Consider the following 14,961-nt stretch of genomic DNA (forward strand, 5'->3'; position numbering starts at 1 on the left):
GGTTAAGGATCAAAGAACGACTCATTTTCCAACATTCAGGTCAGTCTGTCCTGACCACAAATAGGACTTTTTCTGGTCATGTTTTGCCCTCCTGGACTGTGGCAGGAGAGAGAGAGAGAGAGGGAAGAAAAGGCAATGGGCCTCCGGCCGGATCGGAACCCAGGCTGGTTGCAGCAGGTCAGGGGCGTCACAAGGTGGGGAGAAAGTGGGACTGGGTTACTAGGGCCCAAGCTGGAGGGGCCTTAATTATTTTATGCTTTTGAAACTATTAACTACTGAAAAATAGCTGATATACAAGCTCGCGTAGATCTGCTATTTTTGAAAATGTGTGCAAATCTTTGAATATATTATGTATTTTTTAAGCGAACATTTGTAACACAAATTTTGCTTCTGGGGGTCCCTGGAACTAAATAAGTTGAGATGGGGGTCCGTGGCCAACATTTTGGGGGTCCTTCACATGAAAAAGTTTGTGCACCACTGACATAGAAACATAGGTTTTTCAAAAAAAAACCTTAGAAGGATTTGAAATATTCAGACTTTCATGATTTTTCAAAAATAGCAGAGCTTTTTTCAATAGTTCAAGCACAGGGGCCCCACAGTGAATCCTTGTACCCGGGGCCCAGAATTTGGTGTGACACCCCTGCACCAGGTACTGTCAGGTGGAAACCATGAAGGTCCAAAACCGTTACTGTTCAGGAATTTGGAAAATAAAATAACCATAATAATAACAATAATAATGGAGATATTTGGTCACATTCTTGTTAATACCTTTCATTGGTTCAATATTTATAGGCGTGTTCCTCCACCCGCGTCATCAGCACCCACACCCTAGGTGGGGTTGGCGATGGGGCCTTTCTGTGGTGAGTTTGCATGTTCTCCCCGTATTTCCTTGGGCATAGGCCCTCACACAGAAACATGCAGTATTCCTGGTTTCTATACTACCTCCCCCTAGCCAGCCGGGTGCTCCCCAATGTCCCCTGGCGCGGCAGGGGGAGAGCGGAAACCAGGACTACAGGTTAGGTAGTCACCGGGTGAGAAAAATGGGTTGCAAAAACCGTGGGATAAAAAATATTAAAAGAATATATATACATATATATAGAGAGATTTTGGGTCTAGCAGTGAAACCCCCATATTGTAGTAGCCTGGCAGGCCATCCCACACTCACTCATTCCTTCCTCATAATGGGTACTGGGGAAGGAATGAGTGAGTGAATGCAGTATGTGGGATGGCCTGCCAGGCTAATATTGTAGATGCGCAACCTCCTTTTTCCTATCCACATGTTAGACGGAAAACACACATCCCTTGTTCTGATATTGTCCTAATAAATTATAAAAATATAATAAATTAGAAAATGTCTAATAAAACTTCCACCACTGAGTAGAACACACACCATCCTGCTATTGCGACAGCCTCGCATAACCAGACAAATCTGGCATTGCAAATTACTATTGCACTTGTTATCTATGGGGATGGCCTGTCTGACAGGTCACTGAATAAACAATCACTCCGCCCAGATTCCATCTCTGGCAAATGAAGTTACATCGATACTGGGGCATGGGGCCAATATACTGGTCCATACTGGGGGTAGTACTGCCTCTTTAACAATACTGGGGGTCATTGTTGCCAGGTGTGGCTATTATAAGCCACTTTGGAGCATGTTCTTCTGTAAAGTCACTTGTAAATATAGGTAGTTGCTGGGTTGCTTTTTTGTGGGACTTAGTTGTTTTCCTTTGTTTGTTATTAGTAGTTTATTGGATTTTTGACCCTTGACACAGAACAACAGTAAGATAACGCACAACCAAATACCTACACGACAACACATTATTCAATACAGTGAACATTAAATATTTACAAAAAGAGGGAGAGGGAGGCTATGCTATCCATAAAATAGAACCACAAAACATTTTAGGCAATAGGAGATCTTCAAGCTCAGCGCATCCCATAGCGGTGCGTTGTGAGCTTGTAGATATGCAATTTTCTAATCGCTAATGTAGCGTTAGGGTTGCTAAACTGATTTAGAGATGCTATATTTACAATTTTTGCTGGGGACTCCCTCCCCCTGTGAGTGTGTATCATGCAGCCCAGTCTCTTACAGATCCATCTAAAAAAATAATATGTTGTAAAAGTATATTTTCTTGAAACTTTCATATATTTTTTGAAACGTTCACATATTCTAGATACATTGCACATTCAGTGAATTATTCCAAGCCTTTTTGTTTTGTTTTATGGCATACAGCTCATGAATATCAAAAGTCCATATTTCAAAATATTAGTCAGTTATGATTTGGGGTTCTATGGCATCTGCAATGCTTTTTTACACTATATATATATATATATATATATATATATATATATATGTATATATATATATACACACACACACACACACACACACACACACACACACACACACACACACACACACACACACACACACACATTTTTATTTTATTTTATTATATTATTATTTTCCCCCTTTGGTTTAATGGATCTGTATTTTGGACTCATTTCCATAGACCTGTCTGCTTGTTTCTGTCACACAGAAAGATAATCTGGCAACACTGGCTTTCGGTGGTTTGTTGTACTGTCCCTTTAAGGACGGGATGAAAAGGAGAGCTCAACAAGCGCACTGATGCCGCGCGTTAGAATGCTATCATCTGAGGTCGACTGATTGAAAAATGCTTTAATTCTGATCAAATTAATGTACTTATTCCAACCAGAAGAAAGGCGAACCCCCGTCCATCACGCCTGGCGTGTTTCTCTGTGCATAAATTGATAAGATCGGTAAGTCCTCTATTTTTGCATAAAAGAGAAACCGTCCCATTATTATTATCATCTGCAATCTCCATCGAAGATGTTTCAACCGCGAGTGCAAACCATAATAAACTATATGCACAGTTTTCTCTTACTTTATGGTTTGCAGTCAAATGCAGAGGAAATATCTGAACGTGTAAAGTTCGCTTTGTGGTGTAATAATAGTAGTGGCCATCTTTGTACTACTGAGACTCTTTGATTCCACTTTAGGCTGGCTTGCGCAATATTCCTTTATAATAAAGGGCTTCATTGTATTATATTGAGTTAATTTATTATCATATTAGCGATGCGTTATGTAGCCTATGCATAGAATGAACACGATCCCAGCCATTGGTGTCGCATTATTCCAGTCAACGTTGCATTGTAAATAATCCCAGTCTCTCAACCATCTGTCAAATATAGACTGTTGTTGTTGTTGGACCATCTATTGTCTTATTTACCCTTCGTTATGTTGCCATTATTTATTATTATTTATTTATTAGTTATTGCATGGTTTATTGTGAAGTAATGGCATTAAAACAGAGGTGCTGACAACTGCTCAGAATCAGATTGAATCAGGTCTTCTTGTGACTATGGGGTCGACTAAATATTTCAGACAGGCATGCCAGAATAGCCTAATAAATCATTAATTTGCCTCCCTATCTAATGGACTTTATTCACTACGAGTAGATTTGTGTGCCCTGATCCTCATATTGAATATTCACGTTAAAAAATGTCCTTCCTTTCTTATCAGTTATCTAATGGTGCTGCTGTTTCGCAGGGAGGCTGCATGTGCCTGGGAGACTGTCTGGGTCTCTCTGGTTAAAGATGCAGAGAGCCCCATTAAATTAAATCAATGAAACTTAAACCGAGGGCAGGCAGACATCTGAGTTGCATAAACCTCTTAAAGTTTGGCACCATTTTTTGCACACTCAACCTCTTATATCCTCCACACACACAGCAGCCCCTAAGGTCAGGAGCGCTGTCAAGAACTGGGAAGTTGTTGCCCGGCTTTGAACTTCCTACCTTTGTTGCCTCAGGACGTCCTATATATATATATCCAGAGTCAGACCATGAATGCAGTTTTTTACTGTGGTGAAAGAAATGCAAATGCCCTCTTTCCATGCCATACCTGAAGGCTAGCGTTCAAGAGAATTGCCTTGTCCAAACTCTCCTGAACTTGAATGCAGCATCTTATGTCGAAAGAATTGCCCTCACTGTGTAGAAATCCATGCTGTACGACACATCTACAGGATTGCCTTTTTAATGCTTAGTTTAATGTAGTATCACGTACTGAAAATAGCCGACCTCCAAGCTTCACAATGCGTCTCGCTGTGAGCTTGGAGGTCTGCTATTTTCGATATTTTCACCAAAATTTCAGCCCCTGCCTCTCTAACATTTTCTGCCCTGAAAACATCCAAGCCATGGAGGACAAACGCAAGAAGAGGAGCCCCAAAGTGTCCCTGCCGCAGCCACCCCCGCCCCCCATCAACCCGCGCAAGATCTCCGTGGTGCCTGCCAGCAAGAGTGCCACCTTCTCCCTGGGTCTGCCGCAGCCACCCTCCCCCAAGAACAGGGGCAAGTTCAAGAGGTCCATCGGGGCGCCGGGGCAGTCCAAGGAGGTGCTCGGCACGGTCGCAGCTCCGCCGAAGACCACCAGGTCCGTATGTCCCCGATACACCATGCTCAACATATCTCAGTATCTCTCATGCTTGCACAAATAAATGAACCGCCGATTTAGAAGAAGGATTTAGAAGACGTTTATAGGATCGGGTCCAAATATTCCAAAGACTAAACACACACATTTTCACGAAAATAGAAGATCTACAAGCTCGGTGCCGTGCTGTCAGCTTGTATATCTGCTATTTTCTAATGGCTAAAGCATAATATAATGGTTAAAGTTATTCAAGTCTAACGTGACACCGACACGTTCCAGGTCCCTGATACACAATGTTCACCAAGTCACCATATCTCAGTATCTCATGCTTGCACAAGGAATGGCCAATATGCAGAATGGTGTTGGTTTCATCACATCAAACTTTAACACCCTACTACATCTATGTCCACATTTTGATGTGTAGTACAGTATTTGTCTTTTTAGGCTCATTTTGTATTGTATAAACCCATTAAAACCGGGAAAACGTTAGTGTTGTTTTAGCTTTTTTTGCGCTGGCTATTCAAAAATAGCAGATATACAAGCTTGTACACCTGCACATTAAATGATGTTGTTCATTTTTTGAAAGATCTTGGAAGTGTGAGCACTGAGAAGAACCACTGATTTAGAAGGCATTTGTAGGCTTCAGGTCTTATGACAGTAGTCCACAAAATGGTATGTCTGAACACAACTCCACTTACACCCTATGGTTGGGAAAAAAAGTGTTAATATCATAACTAATGCTACCTTAACCCTGCAAGGCCCAGCGTTGCTTTTTGGCAACATTTTTTAAATCATTTAAAAAAAAATGTTATAATTAGTTTCCCTGTTCTTTTTTCACATTAACATCACCATTAAATCCTATTGTTTAGTATTACAATGCCATTGGCCACGATATTTGCATATAAATACCCCCCACAGAGGCTGACATTCACACCTCCCAGAGAAGTTGAAATTCCAGCGTCTGGACGAACAACATCTCACTTTTTAACTGAAGCTATTCCTCACTAAAACATAAGTAAAATGCCGGTAATATTTTTTTTTTCGTGATCATTAGAATGTCTAGAACATGTACATATGTTATTATTGTGAAAAATATCCCCAAAATGCAAATTAGAGCATGATTTATGGCTATAAAACCTTACAATTTTTTTTTTAACATTACATTTTCCTGTGATTAGGACTCCTACAACACCATCCGATTTTTTTTTTTTTTTTTTTGGGCCAGTAGAAATTAATTCGGGTCTTGCAGGGTTAAACATGTCCATGTGCACATATGCAATGAGCAATATTAAAAGCAACATGTGACGCAATTTGTGAGCAGCAACAGAGAAGGCATTCTAACAAGTAAGTAATGTTGCATGTGAAACTGGTGGATGTGGAGGTTGGAATGTAGTCATATGCTGTCATGAGGCTCCACACACACAGTCGTGTGTTTCTCATCAGTGTGACGGTGCTCGTTGGTGGTGGTTTGGAAGTAGAACCCGGCACACCGTGCGATGGATGGCCTGCTAATTCAGGTTTCCGACGTGATGTTTCCATGCACCGTGGATCATCGGTGTGCAAGTTCCTGTGCCAACCCTTCTTTGACCTGGACATATTTTATACTTTAGCTATTGAAAAATGGTAGATATACAAGCTTGTAGATCTGCATTGTAGATTGTAGATCTACATTTCATTTTGCGGGTCCTTGACATGAAAAAGTTTGAGAACCACTGATTTAGAAGATGGATTTAGAAAATATTTATAGAATCGGATAAAGATATTCAAAGGCGTGCATGCATTTTCACGATTTTTCAAAAAATAGCGGATCTACAAGCTCGCAGCGCGGCACTCAGTGCGGCGCTGTGAGCTTGTATATCTGCTATTTTTTTAATAGTTGAAGCATAAAATAATGGTTAAAGTTGTTCAAGTCTTAACGTAACACAGACACATTCCAGGTCTAACTGGGCCAGACTGCGGCAATGCAACTAGTCGCAACACCTTGCAACAAAATAGTTGCAAGTAGTTGCATGTTGCAAGTGGTTGCATGTTGTAAGGAGTTGCATGTTGTAAGGAGTTGCGTCACGAGTCATTGGTGTGGACTGACCTTTTAACCCACTGTCTGTCAGAGGTGTGAAGTCATCAAGTACATCTACTTAAGTACAATTAAGGTATTTTTTACTTAACTGGGGTATTTCCAATTTCCAATACGTTTACTTCTACCCCACTACATCTCAGAAGCAGATATTGTACTTTTACTCCAGTGCAATTTTTCCGATACAGTCTCATATACCACAGCAATTAAAGGGAAACCAGCCAATCCGAATCAAGGGATGGAACTAGCCGTTTTAGTAGTAGAAAGTGAACACCTCTTCCAACACTGCTGCTGTTCAGCTAACTGTCCAGTGTTCTGCTTGCCAGGCCCCATAAGGAGAAGCAGAGGGCCCCGCAGCCCGCAGGCCCCAGTAAGGTGGCCCAGTCGTCCCCCCTGCAGCACTCCTTCCTGACAGACGTGTCGGATGTGAGAGAGATGGAGGGAGGCCTCCTCAACCTCCTCAACGACTTCCACTCCGGCAAGCTGCAGGCCTTCGGTAAGACCAGAGACAGTTACAGTTTACAGTTTACAGTTTAGGCATTTAGCAGACGCTTTTAATCCAAAGCAATTTACAATAAGCAGATAATACATCACTATAATGAGCAAGATAATATGTCAGAACATCAACAACAATATAACAAATGCATAGGAATATCAATCCAGGCTTGTCAACTCTCCTGGATTTCCCAGGAGTCTCCTGGATTTTTAACCCCTCTCCTGGGAGTCTCCTGGATTGGCAAATCTCCTGGATTTCTCCTGGATTTTGTACCAAACTCCCAGAATTCACCAGAACACAGGAAATTACATCTACTATGTTAAAAATTTCCTGGGGGAGGACCCCCAGACCCCCCGCTTTAGGGGTGGGAGCAATGCATGCAAGAAAGATATTCACTTAATAAGTGATGACTTAAAGATGAGAAATCATTATTAAAGATGTCTTTTTGCTTCAGTCATCAAATCTGTACACCAACATTTGGCATTTTAAGACTGAAATTGTACCCATGCTAGTAAAGCAAGCCTGATAAAAGAATCAAACATGTACAAAATTCACCAGAACACAGGAGATTAAATCTACTATGTTAAAAATGTTCTGGGGGAGGACCCGCTTTAGGGGTGGGGGCAATGCATGCAAGATCATATAGATATTCACTTAAGTAATGACTTACAGATGAGACGTCATTATTAAAGATGTCTTACTTTGCTTCTGTCATCAGATCTGTACACCTACATTTGGCATATTAGGCTGAAATTGTACACATGCTAGTAAAGTAAGCCTGATAAATGTATCAAACATGCACAAAATTCAACAGAACACAGGAAAATATCTATTAATACGTTTTGGGGAGAGGACCCCCCAGACCCCGGTTGGGGAGTTCCGCGCACCCCCCAAAAATAAATCTCCTGGATTCTAACAGGCCAATGTTGACAACCCTGTATCAATCTAGAAAAAAACAATAACATGGGTAGACCATACACCTAATCAGTAAAAAGAAAACGTTTCTAAAAACCTAAAAAATGCTTACTAGATTTTTTAGTGTTACAGTAGTGCTATGGGTTTAGGTGGAGTCTGAAGAGGTGAGTCTTCAGTCCACGGCGGAAAATAGGGAGTGAGTCTGTTGTTCTAAGTGCGACAGGGAGTTTATTCTACAGTTTGGGGGCCAGGAGGGCAAATTGTCTAGGACGAGTGGATTTTTGTTCTGGGGTTTTTATTGTGGGTTCTGTCAGCATCCCTGTGTTGGCTGATCTGAGGTTAATTTAGGAAGATCCACCATCCCAATTGGAGCCAGTGGTCTGACGGCGGCCACTTGCGAACATCCTATGCTTACCACTAACACCTGCTAGATCCCGCGACTCCGTGAGAGTGTGTTGCTAACAAAGTAGATTTTCCTATGATTTGTCTTTCTGAAGAAAGCCATTTTACGATGAAAGTCTTGGGAATATTGTGTGGCTTTTGACGATCAGGTCCAATATTTGGTCTCAGTGACTCTCGTTCAGAAGCTTTGTTCGCGTTCACTCTTCCATCCAACCGGCTTCCGGTGTCCTAAAAAAAAAAGCCCACATCAGCAGATACGGGATGTAAACCGGAGATGTTGAGTCTTGTGCCATTTCTGTCTTGGGTAAGACGACCTTGGTCGGCCGGGGACCACACCGGGAATATTCAGTTACTGGCCTGAAAACCAAGCCACCTGAGCGGTATACAGTGACCCCTGACGCACAGCAGCACACAATGCCATCAAGTCGATGGTGCTATTTCTGTCACAATGGAAATATCTTTGACTGTGTTATTATAACCTCTCCACCCCCAGTCCCTCTCTCCACCCAAAGAGGTGACACTTCATAGTTCCTCCTGCTGGCGTATTGAATGTGTCCTATACTGTCAAATCCGGGGTAGCTTTTTAATAGGGATCAACCGATTATCAAAACGGGCGATAATCAAAGTCGATATTCACAACATTTATTAATATCGCAAAATATCGATATCGAAAAAGAATGTTGAAAAAAAATTCTATTTATATATTTTTTTTTATTTTTTTATTTTTTGCATCTTGGTTACTGATTTTCACCGATTTCCTGCTGCGGAATATGTTTTTAACGCTATTCTATGTGGCGACTAGATGTGAGCCTCTAGACATTTAGGATGGGAAAAATATATGAATTAATTAACGACTATTTCAAATTGGGGGATACATTTTTTTCTTTTTTTCTTTTTTTACTTAAAATGCATATCGGTTCATAATATCAGTTATCGGCCTCTTTGATCACGACTTATCGAAATCGAACATGAAAATCCCATATTGGTCGACCCCTACTTTTTAACTCTCAAAGTAAAATAGGACATTAAATGAACACTCCGGAGTTTGCATGAAACTCATAGTTTCTCAAACGTTTTCATTTCCAGGACCCCCAGTTTGATATGTTTTAGCCCACAGACTAATGTAACTCTTTCTTCTCTGGAACGCCATCTACACTTTAAAATCCTCAGTGTTCATTTAAATCAAAAGATCTCGCAGTTACTGCCCCATAAGGGTCCATTTGGTTCCTAACTATCAATCGTTTAAGCTGTGGGGTCCCCCTGGTTAATGATTCCGATTACCTCTCAACGGTCTGATTCCTTAACGGTTTGGAAGGGGTTCCACATGGACCCCCTACAGGTCTGTAACTCTGAGAGTACAAAATACAAATGGACCCTTGCGAGTCCATTTGGTTCCATTTTTACCCTCTCAGAGTCATGGTGGTCCTTGAAATCATAAAGTTTGAGAACCACCTGTATTGTAATTGCATAGCAGATGTGAAGTCCACAGAACCAGCTTTGACAGTGTGCTGAAACCTCTCGGAGACTGTTCCAAATGTGATGGAACCGATTCCCGTATTCTAATTATTCAAAGTATTCGAATATTCGACAGGACTGGCCAAACTGTCAAATATTAAGTAAGCAAGAGGCAAACATTGTGAAAATAGCCGATCTACATGCTCACAACGCCTCGCGTTAGGTGTTGTGAGCATGTAGATCTGCTATTTTCACAATGTTTATCTGTGGAACCGAGTCACATTAATACCTACAATTCCAAGTGCTTGTCAGGGTGGGGGTCCCCAGTTCAAATATGTTTATTTTGGGGGTCACAGCCTAAAAAGGTTTGAGAAGCCCTAGTATAGAGCATTAACAAATTCATCCACCAGGGGCATTGACAACTCATTTTTATGACTTCCTATGTAGCCAAGCTTTATAAACTATATATTTTTTAAAGAGAAAACAATAAAATAAAAAAAAGTGACTTTGATATTCGAATATTTGGTGAATGCCCTAGTGTGCAGGTGATAAGACTCTGGTTTGTTCCCATACGTCCAGGCAAGGTGTGCAGCTTCGAGCAGCTGGAACATGTGCGTGAGATGCAGGAGAAGCTGGCGCGGCTCCACTTCAGCCTGGACAGCCACGTGGAGGAGCTCTCTGAGGACCAGAAGAAGTGTGCCTCTGACCACAACCTGGAGCACCTGCTCTGCAACGTACGGCAACTAACACCTTAACAATCAGTATCAGGAGTTATTTGTCGCATCACGAATTAGGCCTGTCCTAATCGCAATCATTTGAGACAATCGCAATTATTCTTTGCGTAATCGGCATAATTGTTGCCATGTAGAAGAAATAACCATTGTCAAAATAGCGGTAATAGCAGATCTACAAACTTACAATGCAAATTGGAAAGATTTATTACATCTCAGCATTTTCTTTATATATTTAAGTTATTTGTCGTATCTGATTACGAACAAAACGCAAACAGAATATTAATATTTTATTTATATGTTCCAATGTTCAGTGGCAAAAATACGCAATTATTTGTATGACAATTAATCGTCAACCTTTTTATAACCGTGACAGCCCTATCACTATTAAGATATACAGTGAGAGCAAAGGGAAATACATTTAAACAGGTTAAATACATCAATCTTGTTCTTTGTAAGGCACTCTGGATAATTGTATAATCGTAACTGTCTAAATGCTAAATACTATGAATCAGGATACATGGTGTGTTCAGGCTAAAATGTAAATTAGATGTCAAGTTTTGTAGACCTACCATCCTATAGTCCTATCATCCATTATAGTATAGTGGATTAAGGGCGTCTGTTAAATGTCTAGATTATTCGTGTGTACTGTTATCCACTGCTGTGGTTGAAACGTGTGTCAGGAGCAAACTGCTGAGCTACAGTATGTGTGAGGGTGGTGTGAAAACTCCTCATCTCATCACAGATGGTGGTGCCAAGAACATTAACCACTTGAGCCCCATCTACGTATACTCCCTCGTTATACGACAAATCAGTTTGACAGGTGAAAATAGACGTTCTACTAGAGCAGTGGTTTTCAACCATCTCTCCTAACACATCAATACAGCATGGAATTGCTAAATTCCAATAACAAAATATTCAAAGTCTTGGGTCTGAGAGGCTAAATGTCATCAAATGGTGGTCCGTATGAAAAGTGTTGAACACCACTGTGCTAGACAATTATTGATCATGTTCGCTTATAATGACATGGCCAAAATGGGGACACCAGGTTGAATGTGCATCACGCAAAGGGGCCGCAAGCCCGCAATCAGGCACATGCACACATAGACATCAAAGGGGGATTGAACCCCTGCCATTTTACCCGTCTGTAAAAGTGCCCTGTTTCACTTTTCATTAGTTTGACAGAAATGAAAATGCCCCCCTTTCCATTGAACGCAGTATTCAATAGAATTACCTTTTCCAAACTCTCCTGAACTTGAACGCATCATTTTATATTGAAAGAATTGCATCTCCGGCTTGAATCTTGATCACAGTATACTTAGTTGAGTATGGCATCACACACCTAAAATAGTTTATCACTATTGTTTCACCAAAGTGCCCTTTTAGTCATTTAAAGGAGTAGTTCACCCCCAAAATGACTTTTTTCTATGGATTAGTCGCGCCATGGACAGTAGAGTTCAATAATATTTTTAGTTTTTTGTCGCATTCCTAAGATCATCACAAAAATGTGATAACAATAAATTTACCCCCATTCTTTCCGGATGGGGGTAAATTTACTCTATTCAAATTTTTGTCTTGGGAATGTGACAAAAACGAAAAAATATTATTGAACTCTACTCTGCATGGCGTGCCTAATCAATAGAAAAAAAGTCATTTTGGGGGTGAACTACTCCTTTAAGCCCCTGCCCCTCTAACATTCTCTGCCTGCAATAACAGATCTTCCTGCTAACCAGGCGATTAGTTACATTAGCTGTAGACACTTGTGTGGAACCAGAAAAGGCTGTTACATTACACCTGCTTGTGTGCATGAGACGATAACTGGTACGCTGTCTCTAAAACCGATTTGTTGTGCATCACTGAGTGAGGAGATTTGGGCCGTAGTATTGATCTGATGATGTTACATAACAGAGAAACCCAACTACTGGGCTGTTATGTAAAATGATACGTTAATGGATTATTTCTACTTGTTACAGTCACATCAAGTACAGTACAGTCTCTACCTGTTTCTATTCGTGTCATTGTCCTGATCATGTCTTTTATTTATATCCCACAGCTGGAGGAACTCAGCACTTCAATGTATCCTTTCCTGCTTGTGTCGTAGCATTCCATGCACTGTCACAGATGTTAGATTCTAAAGGACGAATGTAGTTATATTTTGTCGAACGACTGTGCGGTAGTATTATATATCGTCGCTGTCGAGCGGAAACCTTGTATCTCCAAGTTTCAAATTTGTACGTTCTTTCGCAAAGTAAAGCCCTGCTGCTTCATCATACAAGGCCGTCGCACAAAAGTAGTGAAAACAGCAGATCTAAAAGCACACAACGTGTGCTTGTAGATCGGCTGTTTTCACTAGTTTAGTTCTTTTTTCAAATGATAAATGCAAAACGAACATTTTAGACATACAAGGTCTCCACACGACAACGACGATATGTTTTTAAGGTTTTTTTCAAATCGGACTAAATGGGTAAAAAAAATAAGTGATATTTGATTTAGTCCACATTGCCCTGCTCTATTATCCATCGAGGAACGTCTCTCTTTTCAGTTCATATAGTTCAGACTCCTGACTGGTGTGAGGAATCCTTAACGTGACTCTTTGCAGACAAAAGCTGCACTTGGCGGAGAACCAGGATCTGCCCAAGACATCTGGTCCATGACAAGTGAGGTGTGGAGAATGGCCTCTTCCTCACAGCATCCAACCAGGCTCCGTTACCATGACATGGATCCAGCTGCCTTCGCAACGCAACGGAATGGTTCACAGGAGGGAGGGAGGGAGGAGGGCATGCCTCATTTATCTATTTTCAACGAGTCCTACTTTTTAACGAGTCATACTGCGTAACGTTTTTGATTAAATAAGTTGCTTTTTTTTAATATAATCTTTCACTGTTAAATTTTACACAATAACCATTCCACTTACAGTATGAGTTTGTCTAGAGTTTCTTTACAACTTCTCTGAACACAATCTTTTTGTCGCGAGTGTCTCGCTTTCTTTAGTACATTAAGGAGTTTTTCTTTGCTGACGCACGCAGATTTCTTGGTGACAGCTTATTTTTATTTTTATAGGGGTCTGCCTCAAACAGTTCTGATTCTGTTATCTGTGAGAAGCTCGGACAATAGCAGCTCATTGGTGCATGAACCGGCCGACCCAGGGCTAAAATAAAAACTACATATATCAGCTTTAAATAATCCATACCGTTTTTTTGACAACGTTGTCGTTGCTTTCCATAATACCCCCCGACAAACGGTCAGTGGTGTCTGACGCCCCAAAAAAAGACTAATGAACTTAACGTTACACAGTATGACTTTAATTATAATAATAGATTCCTCTGACACGGCTCAAGAAAACGTAATCGCCAAACCCCTTCCACAGCGGTTCTCAACCCGTGATTTTGGGGGGGTCCCCAGATGACAATTTAAGGACTTTTAAGACATTTCGCGGCCTGAAAAGGTTGAGAACCCCGGCCTACCTTACCATTCTGTGAGAAGAACATATTTAGATTAAGAGGAGCAGCAAAGACTAACTAAACCCAGAAGATGCATATTCTTCTGTGTCTGCTGGTTGTTTCAACTCCAAAAAAAGCACATTCGACGAGGACAAACGGATGTTTAAATGCGGTTGTTTTTTTCTATTGCGACTGGTCCTACTGTACCTACCAATGCCTAACTCTTGCATCATTTGCGGAGGATGCTGAAATGTTACTGTACGTAAAACGAGCCATACAGAAGTAGCTAAATGTAGTGTTGTTGAAGCCACTGCTGTGGGTAAGCTCAGGACCCTTGAGGGACATCTCGGCGCTATTCAAAACGCACTCCCTCATTTTTCTATCTTTGTTAAACATTTAGTACTGGAAGATGGAAGATGGAAGCATGACTACACGAGTAGTAACTCTAACCTGTACAGTGTATTTGATGTATTTTGAACATTAAAGCAGCACTAGGCCTATGTAGTAGACGTGGGACGTTCGCGAACGAATCGAGTCTTTTGAACGGCTCTATGACATGAACGATGGGATCCGGTTTGCAGTTGTGTGTGGAAATACTCTGCCACAAGTAGAAGTTTGGAATGTTAATGTACTTGAGTACAAAAGGATTGGTATCAACATGTACATAAAGTACCAATAGTAGAAAGTACTCATTATGCAGAATGTCCCGTTTCACACAACGCAATGCGACACATTGTGAGCTTGTAGATCGGCTATTTTCAAATGGCAGGTATGTACCTATATATGTCAGAAATAAATGTATATAGGGTTGAAGTTATTTGTAATTACAATCAAAATCTACAAAGTAACTAGTAACTAAAATGAGTATTTTGAACGGATCCCAGAGATCTGGCTCACTTCAAAGAGCCATAAATCCCATCTCTACTATGTAGTTTGGGATATCAGTAGCCTCGCGTAGCCAGGCTTACTCATCTCCGAAGAGAAAAGCCTGGTGACAA

The 14,961-nt window shown here is 40.9% G+C and overlaps 1 protein-coding gene across 1 annotated transcript; it reads left to right on the forward strand.

Moving 5' to 3' along the window:
- Nucleotides 1–2,643: 2,643 nt before the first annotated feature.
- On the forward strand, nt 2,644–13,644 carry ccdc28b (coiled-coil domain containing 28B). The gene is made up of 6 exons (XM_080750729.1): nt 2,644–2,784; nt 4,216–4,453; nt 6,851–7,020; nt 10,372–10,526; nt 12,577–12,599; nt 13,123–13,644. The coding sequence occupies exons 2-6, from the start codon at nt 4,218–4,220 to the stop codon at nt 13,175–13,177; spliced, it is 639 nt and encodes a 212-aa protein (XP_080606855.1). The 5' UTR covers nt 2,644–2,784; nt 4,216–4,217; the 3' UTR covers nt 13,178–13,644.
- Nucleotides 13,645–14,961: the final 1,317 nt, after the last annotated feature.

This window comes from Nannobrachium achirus (assembly GCF_963921795.1).
Source record: "Nannobrachium achirus genome assembly, chromosome: 20".
Lineage (NCBI taxonomy): Eukaryota > Metazoa > Chordata > Actinopteri > Myctophiformes > Myctophidae > Nannobrachium > Nannobrachium achirus.